The following is a 17958-nucleotide window of genomic DNA, read 5'->3' on the forward strand; positions in this document are numbered from 1 at the left end:
GTGAGCTGCCTTCTTGAACCTCTGCAATCCATGTAAGGTTGGTACACCCACAGTGCTGTTAGGAAGGGAGTTCCAGGATTTTGACCCAGCAACAGTGAAGGAACGACGATATAGTTCCAAGTCCTGATGGTGTGTGACTTGGAGGTGAACTTGCAGGTGGTGGTGTTGCCATGCATTTGCTGTCCTTGCCCTTCCAGTTGGTAGAGGTCACGGGTTTGGAAGGTTCTTTCTAAGGAGCCTTGGTGCATTGCTGCAGTGCATCTTGTAGATGGTACAGACTGCTGCCACAGTGCGTCGGTGGTGGAGGGAGTGAATGTTTGTGAATCGGATGCCATTCAAGCAGGCTTCTTTGTCCTGGATGGTGTCGAGCTTATTGAGCCTTGTTGCAGAGGCACCCATCCAGGCAAGTGGAGAGTATTCCAACACACTCCTGACTTGTGCCTTGTGGATGGTGGACTGGCTTTGGGGAGTCAGGAGGTGAGTTACTCACCACAGGATTCCTAGCCTCTGACCTGCTCTTGTAGCGGTGGTATTTATATACTGGCTACTCCAGTTCAGTTTCTCGTCAATGGTAACCCCCACGATGTTGATAGTGGGGGATTCAGCGATCGTAATGTCATTGAATGTCAAGGGGAGATGGTTAGATCCTCTCTTGTTGGAGATGGTCATTGCCTGACACTTGTGTGGCGCGAATGTTACTTGCCACGTATCAGCCCAAGCCTGGATATTGTCCAGGTCTTGCTGCATTTCTACACGGACTGCTTCAGTATCTGAGGAGTTGCAAATGGTGCTGAACATTGTGCAATCATCAGCGAACATCCCCACTTCTGACCATATTATTGAAGGAAGGTCATTGATGAAGCAGCTGAAGATGGTTAGGCCTAGGACCCTACCCTGAGGAACTCCTGCAGTGATGTCCTGGAGCTCATATGATTGACCTCCAACAACCACAACCATCTTCCTTTCCGCTAGGTATGACTCCAACCAGTGGAGAGTTATCCCCCGATTCCCATTGACTTCAGTTTTACTAGGAATCCTTGATGCCTTACTCAGTCAAATGCTGCCTTGATGTCAATGGCAGTCACTCTCACCTTACCGCTTGAGTTCAGCTCTTTCATCCATGTTTGAACCAAGGCTGTAATGAGGTCAGGAACTGAGTGGCCCTGGTGAAACCCAAACTGAGTGTCACTTAGCAGGTTATTGCTAAGTAAGTGCCACTTGATAGCACTGTCAATGACACCTTGCATCACTTTACTGAAGATTGAGAGTTGACTGATGGGGCGGTAATTGGCCGGGTTGGATTTGTCCTGCTTTTTGTGTATAGGACATACCTGGGCAATTTTCCACATTGCCAGGTAGATGCCAGTGTTGTAACTGTACTGGAACAGCTTAGCTAGGGGCACGGCAAGTTCTGGAGCACAGATCTTCAGTACTATTGCTGAAATATTGTCAGGGCCCATAGCCTTTGCAGTATCCAGTGCCTTCAGTTGTTTCTTGATATCTCGCGGAGTGAATCGAATTGGCTGAAGTCTGGCATCTGTGATGCTGGGGACTTCAGGAGGAGACCGAGATGGATCATCAACTCGGCATTTCTGGCTGAGGATTGTTGCAAATGCTTCAACCTTATCTTTCACACTGATGGCTGGGCTCCCCCGTCATTGAGGATGGGAATATTGTGGAGCCACTTTCTCCAGTTAGTTGTTTAATTGTCCACCATCATTCACAGCTGGATGTGGCAGGACTGCAGCGCTTAGATGTGATCCGTTGGTTATGGGATCGCTTAGCTCTTTCTACTGCATGCTGCATACGCTGTTTGGCACGCAATAAGTCCTGTGTTGTAGCTTCACCAAGTTGACACCTCAGTTTGAGGTATGCCTGGTGCTGCTCCTGGCATGCCCTCCTGCACTCTTCATTGAACCAGGGTTGGTCTCCTGGCTTGATGGTAATGGTAGAGTGGGGAATATGCCAGGCCATGCATGAGGTTGTCGATTGTGGTTGAGTACTGTTCTGTGCTGCTGATGGTCCACAGCGTCTCATGGATGCCCAGTTTTGTATTACTAGATCAGTTCGAAATCTATCCCATTTAGCATGGTGGTAGTACCACACAATACGATGGAGGGTATCCTCAATGTGAAGGCGGGACTTCATCTCCACAAGGACTGTGCAGTGATTACTCTTACCAATACTGTCATGGACAGATGCATCTGCAGCAGGCAGATTGGTGAGGACGAGGTCAAGTATGTTTCTCCCTCTTGTTGGTTCCCTCACCACCTGCCGCATACCCAGTCTAGCATGAGCCATTAAGGTTGTTAGTAACCTACACTGTCTCCCCATCCCTCCACTTAAAATTCTCATCCTCATTCGCAAAAACTCATCACAGGCTTATCCTACCCTGTCATTACATTCTCCTCCAGCCTCCCACAGCTTGAGTGCTTTGATCTCTGGCCTGTTATGCATCCCTCCTTCATTTGTCCTTTCTATTTTGGCAGGGTTTACAGATGTCTCAGCCTTACTGTTTGGAACATTCTCGCTAAACCCCTCTGTTTCTCTCCCCATCTTTTTCAAGCAGCCTTTTGATTGGGCCCCAATTCTTTTGCTCCATGGCTTGGTAACTGTTTATCTATTTCCTTTGTGAAGCATCTTGAGACTTTTTTTATGTTCCGGGTGTTGTATAAATGGTTGTTGCAGATTGTGCAAAAGAAATATAGTTGTGCTATCCCATTTTTGGATTAAGCCTATATAAATTAGGAATTTATCAATAAGACCAGCAGTACCAGACTAGAGATTTATAACATAACCTCACTGGATTTTGCATATTCTGAGATAATAAAGATGATTAATTTACAGTATGCTTTGCTGAAAATATATTTTTGAATAAAACTATGTGGAATTATCACTTCTGGAATCCAAACCTTTTGAGCCAAAGATCAAGTTAGCTTTTTGTCAGAATGTTTATTCAATTTTATAATTTTTTTCCTTCAGTAATTTATGCAGTCCAGATCTGAAAAATGTTCATGTTGAATACAGAATTGCCTTGTTTAAAAAGCAGCAGGGCTATTATTATTTCTTTTAGAACTGCAAATAACAAGATACATTTTAGACTCATTGTTGATGCTCTACTTCACTGGTATCTGAATCCATTAAGGATACTGTGTCTTAATTATTAAAGATGTCTTTTCCATTAGAGAGAAAATGCCTCTGTGATCATTTTTCTTTTTTTTCCTATCAAAATAGATTTTTCAATATGAGATGCAGACTGAACATCTAAAGCAACAGCTTAAATCGGCAGAGTCAGAGAGAGTGACCAGTGATAAGGCGATCCACAGCTTAGAGAGACAGCTGCAAGAGTACAGAACACGCCATCGTGAAACCACAAAGGAGGTCACGATTATATTCTAAGCTGTATTTGATTGTTGCTTTCAGCTCATGGTATTGCATTTTATCATGCCTATTCTTCACCTGCTTGAGGTGGAAAATAGCCCACTGGTTGCCTTAACACTAATCAGGCCTCTAATAAATGTGACAGTGGTTCTTGAAAATTCAGTGCTGTAATTAATTGAAAACTGAGGAACTGAAATTCATTGGTTAATGAATCTGAATAGGATTTCTATTAACTGATCATTGTAACTAATTTGCTGAGGTTTCACTGTGTTTCCATTTGAAATGTCAACATTTGAATATATAACTTAAGCTACAGGAAATAAGATGACACTCGTGCAAACAAGGGATAAAATTCTGACAAGTTTGGACTTGTCATGTTAACTTCTACTCATGGTGTCACACTATCATGACTGCCTCATTTGAATATGTCCATCCATATTTGACTGGAGGTGACACCATAAAATCAGTATGCACATTACTATGGGTGGGGATCCATCATCATTTTCAAACCCACCACCCCATTATCAAGAGGAACATGTTACTCAAAATGGCTACCGGAATTAATGTTTTGTTTTAAAACATGTAAGTGGCTAGGGCAGCACAGTGGTGCAGTGGTTAGCACTGCAGCCTCACAACTCCAGGGACCCGGGTTCGATTCTGGGTACTGCCTGTGCGGAGTTTGCAAGTTCCCCCTGTGACCGCGTGGGTTTTCGCCGGGTACTCCGGTTTCCTCCTACAGCCAAAGACTTGCAGGTTGATGGGTAAATTGGCCATTGTAAATTGCCCCTAGTGTAGATAGGTGATAGGGAACATGGGATTACTGCAGGGTTAGTATAAATGGGTGGTTGTTGGTCGGCACAGACTCGGTGGGCCAAAGGGCCTGTTTCAGTGCTGTATCTCTAAATAAAAATAAATAAATATATTTGTGGAATGGATATTTATGGGGAGAATTTGCATTTTAAAACTCATTCGTGTCCTTGGGACAAATTCTTAATGGGTAACTGTTGACCTGAGTGTTTATCACTGACATTACTCAAAGTTATAATAAGAAAACTGTAAGTCAAATATCTAAGCTGTTGTCTCACAGCAAAGTGGCTCAAAATACCAACATTCTCATATTCTGACTTGTTCTTGTGACTTGTTCTTTTACAACATCTGAATCTGATCCCGACCGATTACTTTTCTGGATAACGCATAAAACGAGAGTTATCTGTACACTTCTCAGTGCCCCTTAACTGTCCTTTTATAGCATTTTATGTTCTAAAATTGATATTTGAAGGCAATCTTCAACAAGCATTTTATGGCGACTTCTCATGAGATTCCATTTAAGTGACATTGAGAATGGGAAATGTGAGCTCAGGCACTCCACCAATCCATGATTTCATAGAGAAAAACCTCCCAAAGCCACATCAGAGTTGCATCGAACTAGCTGCTTTAAGAAATAAAACATAGTAACAGATGTGTTATTTTCCTCATTAATGATAAACTGGTGCACAGAAATATTCTTTATAACAATTAGAGTGATAAATGCACCTTTTCAACATTTTCAAGTATTTTGGTTGATTTTGACCCTCACTGGTTCCCTTTGTATCATATAAGCAAACTGTTGATCTCAAGGTATAGCATGACTTTTTATCCCTGTTGTAGGTGGATCAATGTCAAGATACAATAAGACAGTTGAATGCAGAACTTTCATCCATTCACGTTGCTCAGGAGTCAGCTGAGAAGATTTTGGAACATAAGCAGGAGACAATCTACCAGCTGGAGACTGAGACACAGGCCCTACAAAGTGAAGCTTTAGAGCTCCAGACCAAGGTAACTCTACTTTGATGTAATGATGCAATACATAGCAATGTATTTAAAGAATAATTACCAATGTTGCATGTATATATTTACTAATTTAGGAATAGCTGGACCCACTGATTTTTCTCCACATCTTGGTGGTTGCACTCTCCTGAATGCAGCATTCTAGGATGAAAAGCTGTTTATCTGAGCAAGATTGCAAAAAAAAATTCTCAGCATCACATTCAGCATTTTGATAGGGAAAAATTATAGCAACAGTAACCAACTCTTATTCAGTTCATAAGACAGCAAAACATCATAAAACATGTAATTACACTTGTGATGTGATAGTTTTATATAACTATTTGTTCCAGTTTGATCAAAGCACATTTATCTTTCTGCATAGCATATAACTTCTGCTGATCTAATGTAACTTTATAAAATTAGTAAATGATAATTACTGCACTAGTTGAAAGCATTGTAACTTGTTAGTTCTAGAAAGAGTGATGTTATTATGTACAGGACCTTCATTCCAAAATAAATCGATCAATTGGAAAATTATTGCAGGATTTTGTTGTCTTTAAAGGTAGGAAAATGTGAGCTAGCTCAACGTTCTTCTCTATTGAGAGAATGCTGGCGTAACAGACTGTGAACACTTTGCTTCCAATTGTTATGTCTGAACCAAGACACTTGTAATTTAGATTGACTTGTGTACTATTTCTTTGTTTTCAAAATCAATTTCCTGTTCTCCTGAAACTTGCTCAGTAGTCCATTCTATGCAGCCACTTGGTACTTGGGGTAATAAAATTCTGTCTGCATTCTGTACTGTGAAGTGTTTGATGTTACGTTTTGTAGAAAACTGCTACAGTAGCAGAATAATAATGTTAAATTCCCAGTGGGTTGATGGTGAAGAAAGTATGGAGACTGATGATGTTTACTGCATCAAGAATTAGGTATTGCTTTTTTTTTTACTTAAGAAAAGACATCAAGCATGATACTTCAGGCAAACGGCTAATCTACTGAATTAAAATCAGATGGTAAATTTAACTATTCAATAATAATCTCTTACAAGACTAAGTTTGGGAAATAAATATTCCAGGGTACACAAAATTTTGAAAAGATAGAAAATAGAAGGAGGAGGTGTAGCCTTGATATTAAAGGATGTCAAAAGGGTAGTAGTGAGAAGAGATCTTGGCTCAGAAGATCAGGAGGCAGAATCAGTATAGGTGGAATAACCATACTCAGAAAATGCTGGCGGGAGTAATTTGTTTTTAATTCGTTCTTGTGATGTAAGCATCGCTGGGAAGGCCAGCACATGTTGCCCATCCCTAACTGTCCTTGAGGAAGCCCCCCAACAGTAGTTATACCGTTAGACAGAGCATTAGACAAGAAATAATTGGAGCTTGTAACAAAGGCAAGCTAATAATTTTGGGGGATTTTAATCTTCATATAGTCTGGACTGAACAAATCAAATTGGCAAAGGTAGTCCGAAAGATGAGTTTGTAGAATGCTTTTGCGACAGTTTCCCGGAACAATATGTTGTGGAACCAATTGGGATAAAGCTATTTTAGATCTGGTATTGTGCAATGAGGCAGGTTTAATTTGTAATCTCATAGTAAAAGATCCTCTGGGGAAAAAGTGATCATCGTACAATTGAATTCCATATTAAGTTTGAAAGAGACATACTCTAGTCCCAAGCAAGGATCTTAAACTTAAACAAAGCCAATTACTTAGATATGAGGGGACAGCTGACTAAGGTTGATTGGGTAAATAGACTAAAAGGTAAAGTGGTAAATAAACAGTGGGAAGTATTTAAAGAAATAATTCAAAATTCTGAACAAAAATACATTCCACTGAAAAACAAAAACTCAGTGAGAAAGATTCATTACTGGGGAAGTTAAAGATAGTGTTAGATTAAAAGAAAAGGCTTATAATGTTGCAAAGAATAGTAGTAAGCCTTATCATTGGAAGTGTTTTAGGAACAGCAAAGGGCAACCAAAAAGTTCATAAAAAGAGAGTAAACTAACCATGAATATAAAAACAGATTGTAAGATCTTTTACAAGTATAAAAAGGAGAGTAGCTAAAGTAAACATTGGTCTCTTCGAGACAAAGGCAGGATAAATTATCGTGGAGAATGAGGAAATGGCAGAGATGTCAAACAATATTTTGGGCTGAATTTTACTAGCTCGCTGCCAATCTCGGCGCGAGCTTCTAAGACAGCTTTCAATCCACGGAGCTGCCGCGATATTCAGTGCAACGGGTCATTTACATTGGCCAGGGCAGACCACCCCCCACCCCACCCTCGATGACGAGGAGGGGGTGCGCTCCATCGACGGCAACAGCGTCTGGTTCCATTTTTAAAGAGCTGAGCGTCCTAAATGGCAATTTAGATTTTTAAAGAAGCGGTGGATTTAAAAGCATTAAAAATAATTTTAAATATCTTTCCAGCCCCTCTCCAACCCGCCCAATAGCCTTACATATCATTCCTGCCATCTCCACCGCCCCCTAACAAAATACTTACCTTCAGTACCTGACCTTTCTCCCCCGCCGAAGTTCAGAAACTTTTACCTTTACCCTTTCCCATCACCCCCTCGACCAATTAGGTAAGTTTGACCCCACTCCCCCCTCCACCCAACACTGAAATATTTACCTCCTCCCCTCTCCCATCAGTGTCCTGCATCGGATCTCCAGTCGGAGATCCGATGGCACGTGAGTGACGGCCACCGACCGTATTATCGGAGCGGGATGGCCGTCGGGATGAATTAAGTAATTATTCCTTCATTTTAATGTTTTAACCTCTTCAAATGGAAGTCTTGTTGCCGAGCGGTGGGGGTGCCACCACGAGGCCTTGCTGCTGCCGTTAATACGGGGCGGGGCCTTCCCGGCGTCGAGACCCGTGGCGGGCCTCGCCCGGATGCATTTGCTGGGCCGCCCTGCCACGACCCCCGACATCAAGGGGCTGGTAAAATCCAGCTCTTTGTGTTAGTTGTCACAGTGGACACAAATTATATACCAGAAAAAAAGGATAAGAAAGGGGCTAATAAGAGTTAGGAACTTACGGTAATTAATATCAGCAGCAAAACAACAACTTATATTTATATAGCACCTTTAATGTAACAAAACGTCCCAAGGTACTTACAGGAGCATTATAAAACAAAATATGACACCAAGCCACATAAAGAGAAATTAGGACAGATGGCCAAAAGCTTGGTCAAAGAGGTAGGTTTTAAGGAGTGTCTTGAAGGAGGAAAGCGAGGTAGAGAGGTGCAGGGAGGGAATTCCAGAGCTTAGGGTGAGGCAAGTGAAGATGCGGCCACCAATGGGGGAGCGATTAAAACCGGGGATGCTCAAGAGGTCAGAATTAGAAAAGCTCAGACATCTCGGAGGATTGTGGGGCTGGTGGAATTTGCAGAGATAGAAAGGGGCAAGGCCAAGGAGGGATTTGAAAACCAGGATAAGAATTTCAAAATCAAGCCATTGCTTGACCGGGAGCCAATGTTGGTCAGCAAATGCAAGAGCGCTTGGTGAACGGGACTTGGTGTGAGTTAAGACAAAGGCAGCAGAGTTTTAGATTACCTCAAATTTATGGAGGGTAGAGTGGGAGACCAGTCTGGAATGCACTGTAATAGTCAAGTCTGGAGGTAGTGAAGATAGGAATGAGGGTTTCAGCAGCAGATGTTCTGAGACAGGGGTGACTTCAGAAGATATTATGGAGATAGTAAGGTGGTCTTAATGATGGCCTGATTATGAGGTTGGAAGCTCATCTCAGGGTCAGATATGAAACCAAAGTTGTGAACAGACTGATTTAATCTCAGATAAATAAAAGCAAAATACTGAGGATGCTGGAAATCTGAAATTAAAACAGAAAATGCTGGAAATACTCAACAGGACTGGCAGCACCTGTGGAGAGAGAAACAGAGTTAACATTGCAGATCTGTGACCTTTCATCAGAAGGTCACAGACCTGAAACGTTAACTGTGTTTCTCTCTTCACAGATGCTGCCAAACCTGCTGAATATTTCCAGCACTTTCTAATTTAATCTCAGACTGTTACCAGGAAGAGGGATGGTGTTGGTATCGAGGGAACTGTTTGGAGCGGGGACCGAAAATAATGCCTTCACTCTTCCCAATATTTAATTGGAGGAAATTTCTGCTCATCCAGTACTGGATGTCAGATCAGCAGTCTGATAATTTAGCAACATTGGAGGAGTCAAGAGAGGTGGTGGTGCGGTAGAGCTGGGTGTCGTCAATGTACATGTGAAAATGAATGCTGCACTTTTGGATGATGTCGCCGAGTGTCAGTATGTAGATGAGAAATAGGAGGGGGCCAAGGGGGATGCCAGAGGTAATGGTGTAGGAGCAGGAAGAGAAGCCATTGCAAGTGGTAATCTACTACAATTCGATAGATAAGAATGGAACCAGAGCAGTCCCACTGCGACATTGGAGAGACGTTGGAGGAGGATGGTGTGGTCACCAGTGTCAAAAGCTGCAGACAGGCCGAGAAGGGTAAGGAGGGAAAGTTTACATTTGTCACAGTCGCAGAGGATGTCATTTGTGACTTTGATAAGAGCTGTTTCGGTACTGTGGCAGGGGCGGAAACCTGATTGGAGGGATTCAAACACAGAGTTCCAAGAAAGATAGGCACGCATTTGGGAGATGAAAAGACGTTCAAGAATTTTGAAGAGGAAAGGGAGGTTGGAGATGGGAAGGTAGTTTGCAAGGCAGTGGGTCTAGGGTTTTTTTGAGGAGAGGTTTGATGACGGTAGATTTAAAGAAGAGACTGACAACATCTGATGAGAGAGAACTATTAACAATATTGGCTAACATGGAGACCAGGAGGAGAAGCTGGGCGATCAGCAGTTTAGTGGGAAAAGGATCAAGGGAGCAGGAGGTGGGTCTCATGGACAAGATGAGCTCAGAGAGGGCATGAAGGGAGATGGGAGAGAAACTACATAAAGATGCAAGTTCAGGGCTCGGGCAGGGGGAGCATTAGAGGAGGTTTGGCTTGGTTGGCGAGTGGAAGGGAGGGACATAGCAGAGGCAGTTGATCGGATCATCTCGATCTTAGTGACAAAGGAGTCCATGAGCTCCTCACGCTTACAGTTGGAGGTGAAGATGAAGGGGACAGCGGAGAGAGGTTTAAGAAGACAGTTTTCAATAGAGAAACGAAGCTGGGGGTTATCTTTTCATGCCAGGAAGATCCTGGAATAGTGAGCAGTTTAGCAGACAACAGCAGGACCTGATAGTATTTTATCTGGTCCTGCCAGATCTGGCAGTGGATGAGTAAACCAGTTGTCTGCCATATCCTTTCAAGACTGCATCCCTTGGACTTGAGGGAGCAGAGATGAGGGCCATATCAGGGGAAGGGCCAGGCTGAAGGAGAGCAGTGGTTTTATTGGGGTCTAGGGCATCTAAGGTGGAGGTGAGGGTACGATTGAGCAAATCAATAGCTGCAGAAATATTGTGGTGAGCAGAGGGCCCAAAGGCTAGATAGTTGAGATTTTGAAAGTGTAGTTGTAAGTGAATTGACGGATAGCTTTTTCCAGGGATAGATACAAAAGGAGGTAGAGTTGGGGCGTGGGGCAGAAAAAAATTATTTGAGGAAGTTAAGGGATTAAAAGCTGACAAATCCCTCGGACATGATGGCCTACATCCGAGGGTTCTAAGACAGGTAGCTGCAGAGACAATGGATGCACTGGTTATAATTTTCCGAAATTCCCTAGGTCCCAGAATGGACCCAGTGGATTGGAAGTTATCAAATGTAACACCACAGTTCAAGAAAGAAGGTAGAGAGAAAACAGAGAACTACAGTTCAGATAGGCTGACAGCAGTTGTCAGGGAAATGCTGGAATTTATTATTAAGGAGACCTTAACAATATGACAATATGAAAGGCACAATTCAGCATAGCGGTGCCTCATCAGACCCCTTTCCTATCCTGAGTGGTGTGAAACAGGGCTGTGTTCTTGCACCTACACTGTTTGGGATCATCTTCTCACTGATGCTCTCACATGCGTTCAGGTCTTCAGAAGAAGGAATTTTCCTCCACACAAGATCAGATGGCAGGTTGTTCAACCTTGCCCGTCTTAGAACGAAGACCAAAGTACGAAAGGTCCTCATCAGGGAACTCCTCTTTGCTGATGATGCTGCATTAACATCCCACACAGAAGAGTGTCTGCAGAGACTCATAGACAGGATTGCAGCTGCCTGCAATGAATTTCGCCTAACCATCAGCCTCAAGAAAACGAACATCATGGGACAGGACGTCAGAAATGCTCCATCCATCAATATCGCCGACCACACTCTGGAAGTGGTTCAAGAGTTCACCTACCTAGGCTCAACTATCACCAGTAACCTGTCTCTCGATGCAGAAATCAACAAGCGCATTGGAAAGGCATCCGCTGCTATGTCCAGACTGGCCAAGAGGGTGTGGGAAAATGGGGCACTGACACGGAACACAAAAGTCCGAGTGTTTCAAGCCTGTGTCCTCAGTACCTTGCTCTACAGCAGCGAGACCTGGACAATGTATGTCAGCCAAGAGTGACATCTTAACTCGTTCCATCTTCGCTGCCTCTGGAGAATCCTTGGCATCAGGTGGCAGGACCATATCTCCAATGTAGAAGTCCTCGAGGCGGCCAGCATATACACCCTACTGAGCCAGCGGCGCTTGAGATGGCTTGGCCATGCGAGCCGCATGGAAGATGGCAGGATCCCCAAGGATGCATTGTACAGCGAGCCCGTCACTGGTATCAGACCCACCGGCCGTCCATGTCTCCGCTTTCAAGACGTCTTCAAACGCAACATGAAGTCCTGTGACATTGACCACAAGTCGTGGGAGTCAGTTGCCAGTGATCGCCAGAGCTGATGGACAGCCATAAAGGCGGGGTTAAAGAGTGACGAGGCGAAGAGACTTAACAGTTGGCAGGAAAAAAGACAGAGGCGCAAGGAGAGAGCCAGCTATGTAACAGCCCCGACAACCAATTTTATCTGCAGTGCCTGTGGAAGAGTCTGTCACTCTAGCATTGGCCTTTATCGCCACTCCAGGTGCTGCTCCACAAACCACTGACCTCCTCTAGGCGCTTACCCATTGTATCTCGAGACAAGGAGGCCAAAGAAGAAGAATGCTCTGAGAAAATCCTAGTATGGTCAGACAAAGTCAACATGATTTTACGAAAGGGAATAAATGTTTGACAAATTGGTTCGACTTTTTTGAGGATGTAGCTAGTAGGGTAGATAAAGGGGAACCAGTAGATGTAGGATACCTGCATTTCCAAAATGCATTTGATCAGGTGCCACACAAAGGGTTAATACGCAAGATAAAGGCTCATGGAGTTTGATGTAATATATTAGCATGGATGGAGTATTGGTTAATGGATAGGAAGCAGATTAGGCATAAACGGGGCATTTTGAAGTTGACAGGCTGTAATTCGTGGAGTGCTGCACAGATCAGTGCTGGGGCCTCTGCTATTCACAATCTATATTAATGACTTGGACGAAGAGACAGGGAGTAATGTATCTAAGTTTGCTGATGATACAAAATTAGGTGGGAATGTAAGCTGTGAGGAGGAAGCAAAGAGGCTGCAAAGAGATACAGACAGGTTGGGCTGGATTTTATCCGACCAGCAGGAGTGGGATTAGAGGTGTGGGGGCCAGAAAAATTGGGAGGGGAGGCGCTCACCCAGAAACCCGATGCCGTGATGTTGGTTCCAGATTTCATCTGCAGTAGGAAAGGTCCAAGGCGGTGTTACTGCTACGACATGGCAGGATTGCAATTATAATTGCTGAAAAGGTATTTATCATATATTTGCATGAGCCTGACTCGGATTTAATGGGGGGTTTCCTATTTGGTGAATGGAGAACGGTGCACAGGGATAGCGTGCCTTCAGATCCCTGGCTATTTAAAGGCAAGGCCTCAGTGCCACCATGGGAAGGCATCTATGGGGAATGTTGCATGAATCCAGGACGGGAAAAGGGGGTGTGGTGGCCATTGCCCAACAATGGCACAGCCCTCGAGGCAAGAGTGGGCACAGTGGGGTGCAGCCCTCACAGCAAGGATGGGTGCAAAGGGGGTTCAGCCCTTATGCCAAGTGTAGGTGAGAAGCGGATGCCACCCTCATGGTAAGGGTGGGTGCAGAGGGGCATTAGCCCGTGATCAGAGGGGAGTGGCAAGGGAAGGCTCCAAAGGCAAACTCACCTCTGCAGGTACAGCGCACAGGATGGGGAGCGACCAGCTGGAATGATTCTCATATACCCAATCTTTGTAGATCCCTGTGCTGCGCAGCAGAGACTCAGAGGGAGGCAAGGCCAGGCAGCAGTTGGGCAAGTTGATGAAGATCGATTAAGGGAGCCACAGCAGTTGGCCGCACCCAGAAGGGCTTTTCCATGGGAAGAGTGTATTGGACTCACCTCAGTTACCTCCAGATGTCTGAGCGACAGTATCAGTGAAGGCTGTGGCTCTCCAGAGAGGCCGTCACCAACTTACGCACCGTGCTGTAGGACGAGCTGTAACGCATGGGCTTTGGTGGACATCCAGTACCCATGGGCTTGAAGATCACTGTAGCACTCAACTTTTACGCCTCCAGCTCTTTCCAGGGATGCACTGGGGACATGTGTGGGCTATCCCAGGCAGCAGCCCACCAATGCATCAATGAGGTGGCCAGTGCTCTGTTCAAGAGGGCTAGCGACTATTTGCATTACCGGACCAACCCTGACACTCAGACGGAGAGAGTCATTGAAATTGGAGCCATGGCTGGATTTCCACAGGTGCAGATGTCATCGACTGCACGCATGTAGATATCAAAGCTTCCACGGAGCAGCCAACGGCCTTCATCACCAGGAAGGGCTTCCATTCCATCAACATTCAACTGGTTTGTGACCACTGTAAATAGATTCTTCAGGTATGTGCCTGCTTCCCGGGAAGCAGCCTCAACACCTGCATACTTCGGCAGTCCCAGGTACCACAGCTGTTCCACCTCCCCTACTCACCTTCATGGATCCTCAGGGACAAGGGCTACCATTGAAGACATGGCTACTGACACCTGTAAGGAACCCTTGCACTCCAGCAAATGAGAGGTACAACACCTGCCACTAGTCCATCCGAACAAGCCATTGGGCTGCTGAAGATGAGGTTCTGGTGCCTGAATCAATCCGGTGGAGCCCTGCAGTATGCCCCAGCAAGGGTCTTGTGTATTGTGGTGATCTGCTGTGTTCTGCACAATCTAGAACTGCAGAAGGGGGAAGTCTTGCGTCAAGAGGACATGATGGATCATCATTCCTCATTCAACAAGGAGAATGTGGAGGAAGATGACGAGCAGGCAGCGCGGGACGATGAAACCTTTGTACTGGAGTCAAGAGCCATTGAGAGACATGCAAGGGAGGCTCAGGATTATCTCATGCATACCCAATTTCTTTCACCATGATGCCTGTTCCAAGATGCTCAATCAAGACTCACCTCATTGTATTCTGCGTCTCACCTCTTTCCTATCACACGTGTCTTGCACCCAAGCTCACCAGGCACATCTACAAAGCTGAGAAGGTGCCCATACACAGTCTGCCCCTGCACTGGCAGCCCATTGAGGGAGCAAGTGTGAAGGTGGTAACTGACAGGGCATGAGACTTTCTCAACAATAGATGTGACCTGACCTCCATTTATTGAAATATTAACAATACCTAATAACAAAACCAAGTTGCACATACCCGTGAAAGCCCAAATGCGTCCAAGTGCTCTTCCTCACACACTTCTGTGGAGCTTCTATGAAGTGCTCCCCCTACGCTGACAGCTGAGGTGAAGGCAGGCTGCTGAACATGCTGCCCTGTGGCCTTGGATGACTTTGGCAGGCATTCTCTGGCTTTCTGAGGCCTTGAGGGCCCCGGCTGACTGAGGGTGCCCTGCACAGATGCAGGAGCCTCCTCAGTCGTCACAGCTACTGGAGCTAGGGTCACTGATGGAGGGTCTGAGGAGCCAACTCAGAGCATCCGGAAGGGAGTCCCCAGATGAGGAAGTCAGCCTCTCTGCCTCCCTTTCAATGTTCACGAACCTCCCACTGACCATAGATGGACGAGGACCTGGAGAAGACACGGATGCCTTGTTCCCCTCTCACCTTGCCACTGCTACGTTGAACTCATGGCCAAGGTGAGTATATGGAGGTCTGCGTGCATCTCTGGGATCTGGCTCTCCAGGAGGCTCAACAATCTTTTGATGGAGGAAGCCATGCGCTCGCACGCTTGAGACATGGCAGCACTCATGGTTTGGATAGACTCCTCCATCGTCCGTGCATGCCCTCACATTGCCTCTGGCAGTTCCATCAGATGTCCCCTTACCTCTCTGTTCAACTCCAGCACGCTCTGTGCCGCTGACATCTGAGGCTCGTCATCAGCCGGATGCTCAGCATGAACGAGGCTTCCCACAGTCCTACAACTGTCAGTGGCCTCTGTCAACTGCTTTGACGCATGCGTGGTGCTTTCACCGCTTGTGACCTTGCATCTAAGCCCGAGCGCATACCCATCAAGGTGACAATATCTGCACTGGTGGAGGGTGCAGGGAAATGGTGTGATAGTGCCCCCTCTGAGGATACTTCCTCCTCACCCTCAGAGGACGACATGATTCTAGCGGCACCAGCAGATGATCTTCCCTCCGAGGTGCCTCAATGTGCATGAGAGAAAACACAAACATTTAGGGGTTCTGTTGCATGTTTCTGCCCATGCCAACCACGCGTGATGTGGTTCTCTAGACGGTTGGTGGTCACCACATGACCACAATGCTTCCTCACTCTCTTGGGTGGACACGCCAGTCTCTCTGTCTGCTCTGGATTGGCCGCCCTGGGAACCCGCTAGTTCCAGGCCACCTCCTCTGCCAGAGTCAGTTCTTGGATGTCTGGGATTCCACATCCAGTCTTTGCCCTTTCCCTGGTCTTGTGGGCCATTTTCTCTCGCGAGCAAAAAGAGAGACACTGTTCATCTTCTCACTGAGACCAGTAGGACGCTTGTTCTAGTGATACCCCTTTGGCTCCTGATAGGAGCTTCCTGAATGCCTCCTAATCACATTCGCTCTCAAGGGACGTGTGGGGTGCAAGCGAGGACAGAAGGCTGGTAGTCTTGGAGATGCAGCCATGCATCCAGCGTGATCTGCTGTTGCCTCAGCCACTTGCCACCCCCATTGCAGCCACTCCCTGACCATGTCACGCTCCCTCCCATTTGAGCACATGCAAACCCAAAATGGTATGGATATGGGGCTGTCAGCTTGGCAGAGCAAAGAAGATCATTGACTCTCTTGCTACACTGGGGCCAGTTTCGGAGGGTGACCCCGTGACTGCTGACCCCCTCTGCAATCTCCATCCAGGCTTGCTTGGTCAGGTAAGAGGCTCTCTTGCTGCTGTCCCTTGGGAAGAGGAGCTCCTGCCTTTCCCTTACAGCCTGGAGCAGAATCCGCAGGGAGTCAGCACTGAACCATGGGGCCACCTGGTCTCTTCTGCCTGTCATGGTCCCTCTTAGCTTCCAGTCAGCTTATGAGGCCTTGTTCAACAGCACAGGGACTCCAGATGGGCGGGCGAGGGTGGGGGGGTCTGCAGCATAGGGACTCCAGTCAGAGGGATCAGCAGCACAGGGACTCCAGCCAAAGAGATCAGCAGCACAGGGACTCCAGCCAGGGGTTTGGGGTGAGGGGGTGGTGGGGGTCGGGGGGGGGGGTGGTGGTCAGCAGCACATCAGCACAGGGACTCTAGCTGGTGGGGGAGGGGGTGGGTGCGGTCAGCAGCACAAAGGCGAAGCAGCAGTTTAAACAGGGCTGACAGTGCTTTAAATATGGTGCTAGTACTTGTGTTTGTCTCTGCTGATGACATCATTGGCATCACGCCACCAATCCTCGTCCTCCAATGGGACAGGCTCCACGCCCCCTGCATTCAAATGGACCGAGCGCCACGTGATGACGGTCGGCCAGCCGCACACATGACAAGCAGCGACACCACCCTCATCTGCTGCCGGGACCCATGAAGAGCTGATTAAATTCAGCTTGTTAAGTGAGTGGGCAACAAGGTGATAGTTGGAGTATAATGTGGGGAAGTGTGAGGTTTTTCACTTTGATAGTAAGAATAAAATCAAATATTTTTTCCAAGGTGTGGAACTTTTAAATGCCTCTATTAGCGTGAATTATGTCCAGTACGCAATGTGTTTTGACCTTAGGTTACCTGGCCAATGTCAAAGGCTGACCTGCTATTTCTGAAGGAGTGTGCAATACCACACCTCAGCACTTACAGGCAATGGTCAAGTTGGTGGTTCCATGGGCCATTGATCTGGTCAGGGGGAAAGGGTTCTCATTCCTCTGGCCTGGGTATTCTGCTGTGAGGAGGAAACTTCAACATCTCTGAAGTTAAGGAGGTGGTGGGCGATCACCTCCTCATAGCAGATGTAATGTACAACAAATCTTCGCTCTGGTTAATCAACGGGCACACCCCAGTCCAATACAGTGAGCAGCTGACCGTCTTCCAGCAGCTACAACTGCTGCTGGCGGCGTCGAGGCCGGTAATTCTGGGCAATGGCTTCAGCTGCATCATTGATGCAACTGGACGATCCAGCAGTGACGACAGCAAACTGGATGCCACGTCCAGATTCCTGACGGAAACAGTGAAAGATGCCAAGGTACACAATGTCTTCAGCAACCCTGCGGACGGAGCGCAGCGTAGATACACCTGGCCAAGACTGGACGGGTCTGCCCGTTCCAGGATTGACTTCCTGTTTGTGTCCCGTGCATTCACGGTCAGATCCACCGTCGTCAAGCTGGTGTTCTCTGACCACTGCCTCCT

General features: G+C 46.3%; 1 protein-coding gene across 1 annotated transcript in view; it reads left to right on the top strand.

The window, feature by feature from the left end:
• LOC137378580 (early endosome antigen 1) overlaps nt 1-17958 on the top strand; it is a 1009825-nt gene that overhangs the window by 589240 nt on the left and 402627 nt on the right. Inside the window, exon 18 of the mRNA XM_068048885.1 lies at nt 5029-5196. Coding sequence (XP_067904986.1) covers nt 5029-5196 — 168 coding nt within the window. The remainder of the gene's footprint in view (nt 1-5028; nt 5197-17958) is intronic.

This window comes from Heterodontus francisci, chromosome 17 (genome assembly GCF_036365525.1).
Source record: "Heterodontus francisci isolate sHetFra1 chromosome 17, sHetFra1.hap1, whole genome shotgun sequence".
NCBI classification, from domain to species: domain Eukaryota; kingdom Metazoa; phylum Chordata; class Chondrichthyes; order Heterodontiformes; family Heterodontidae; genus Heterodontus; species Heterodontus francisci.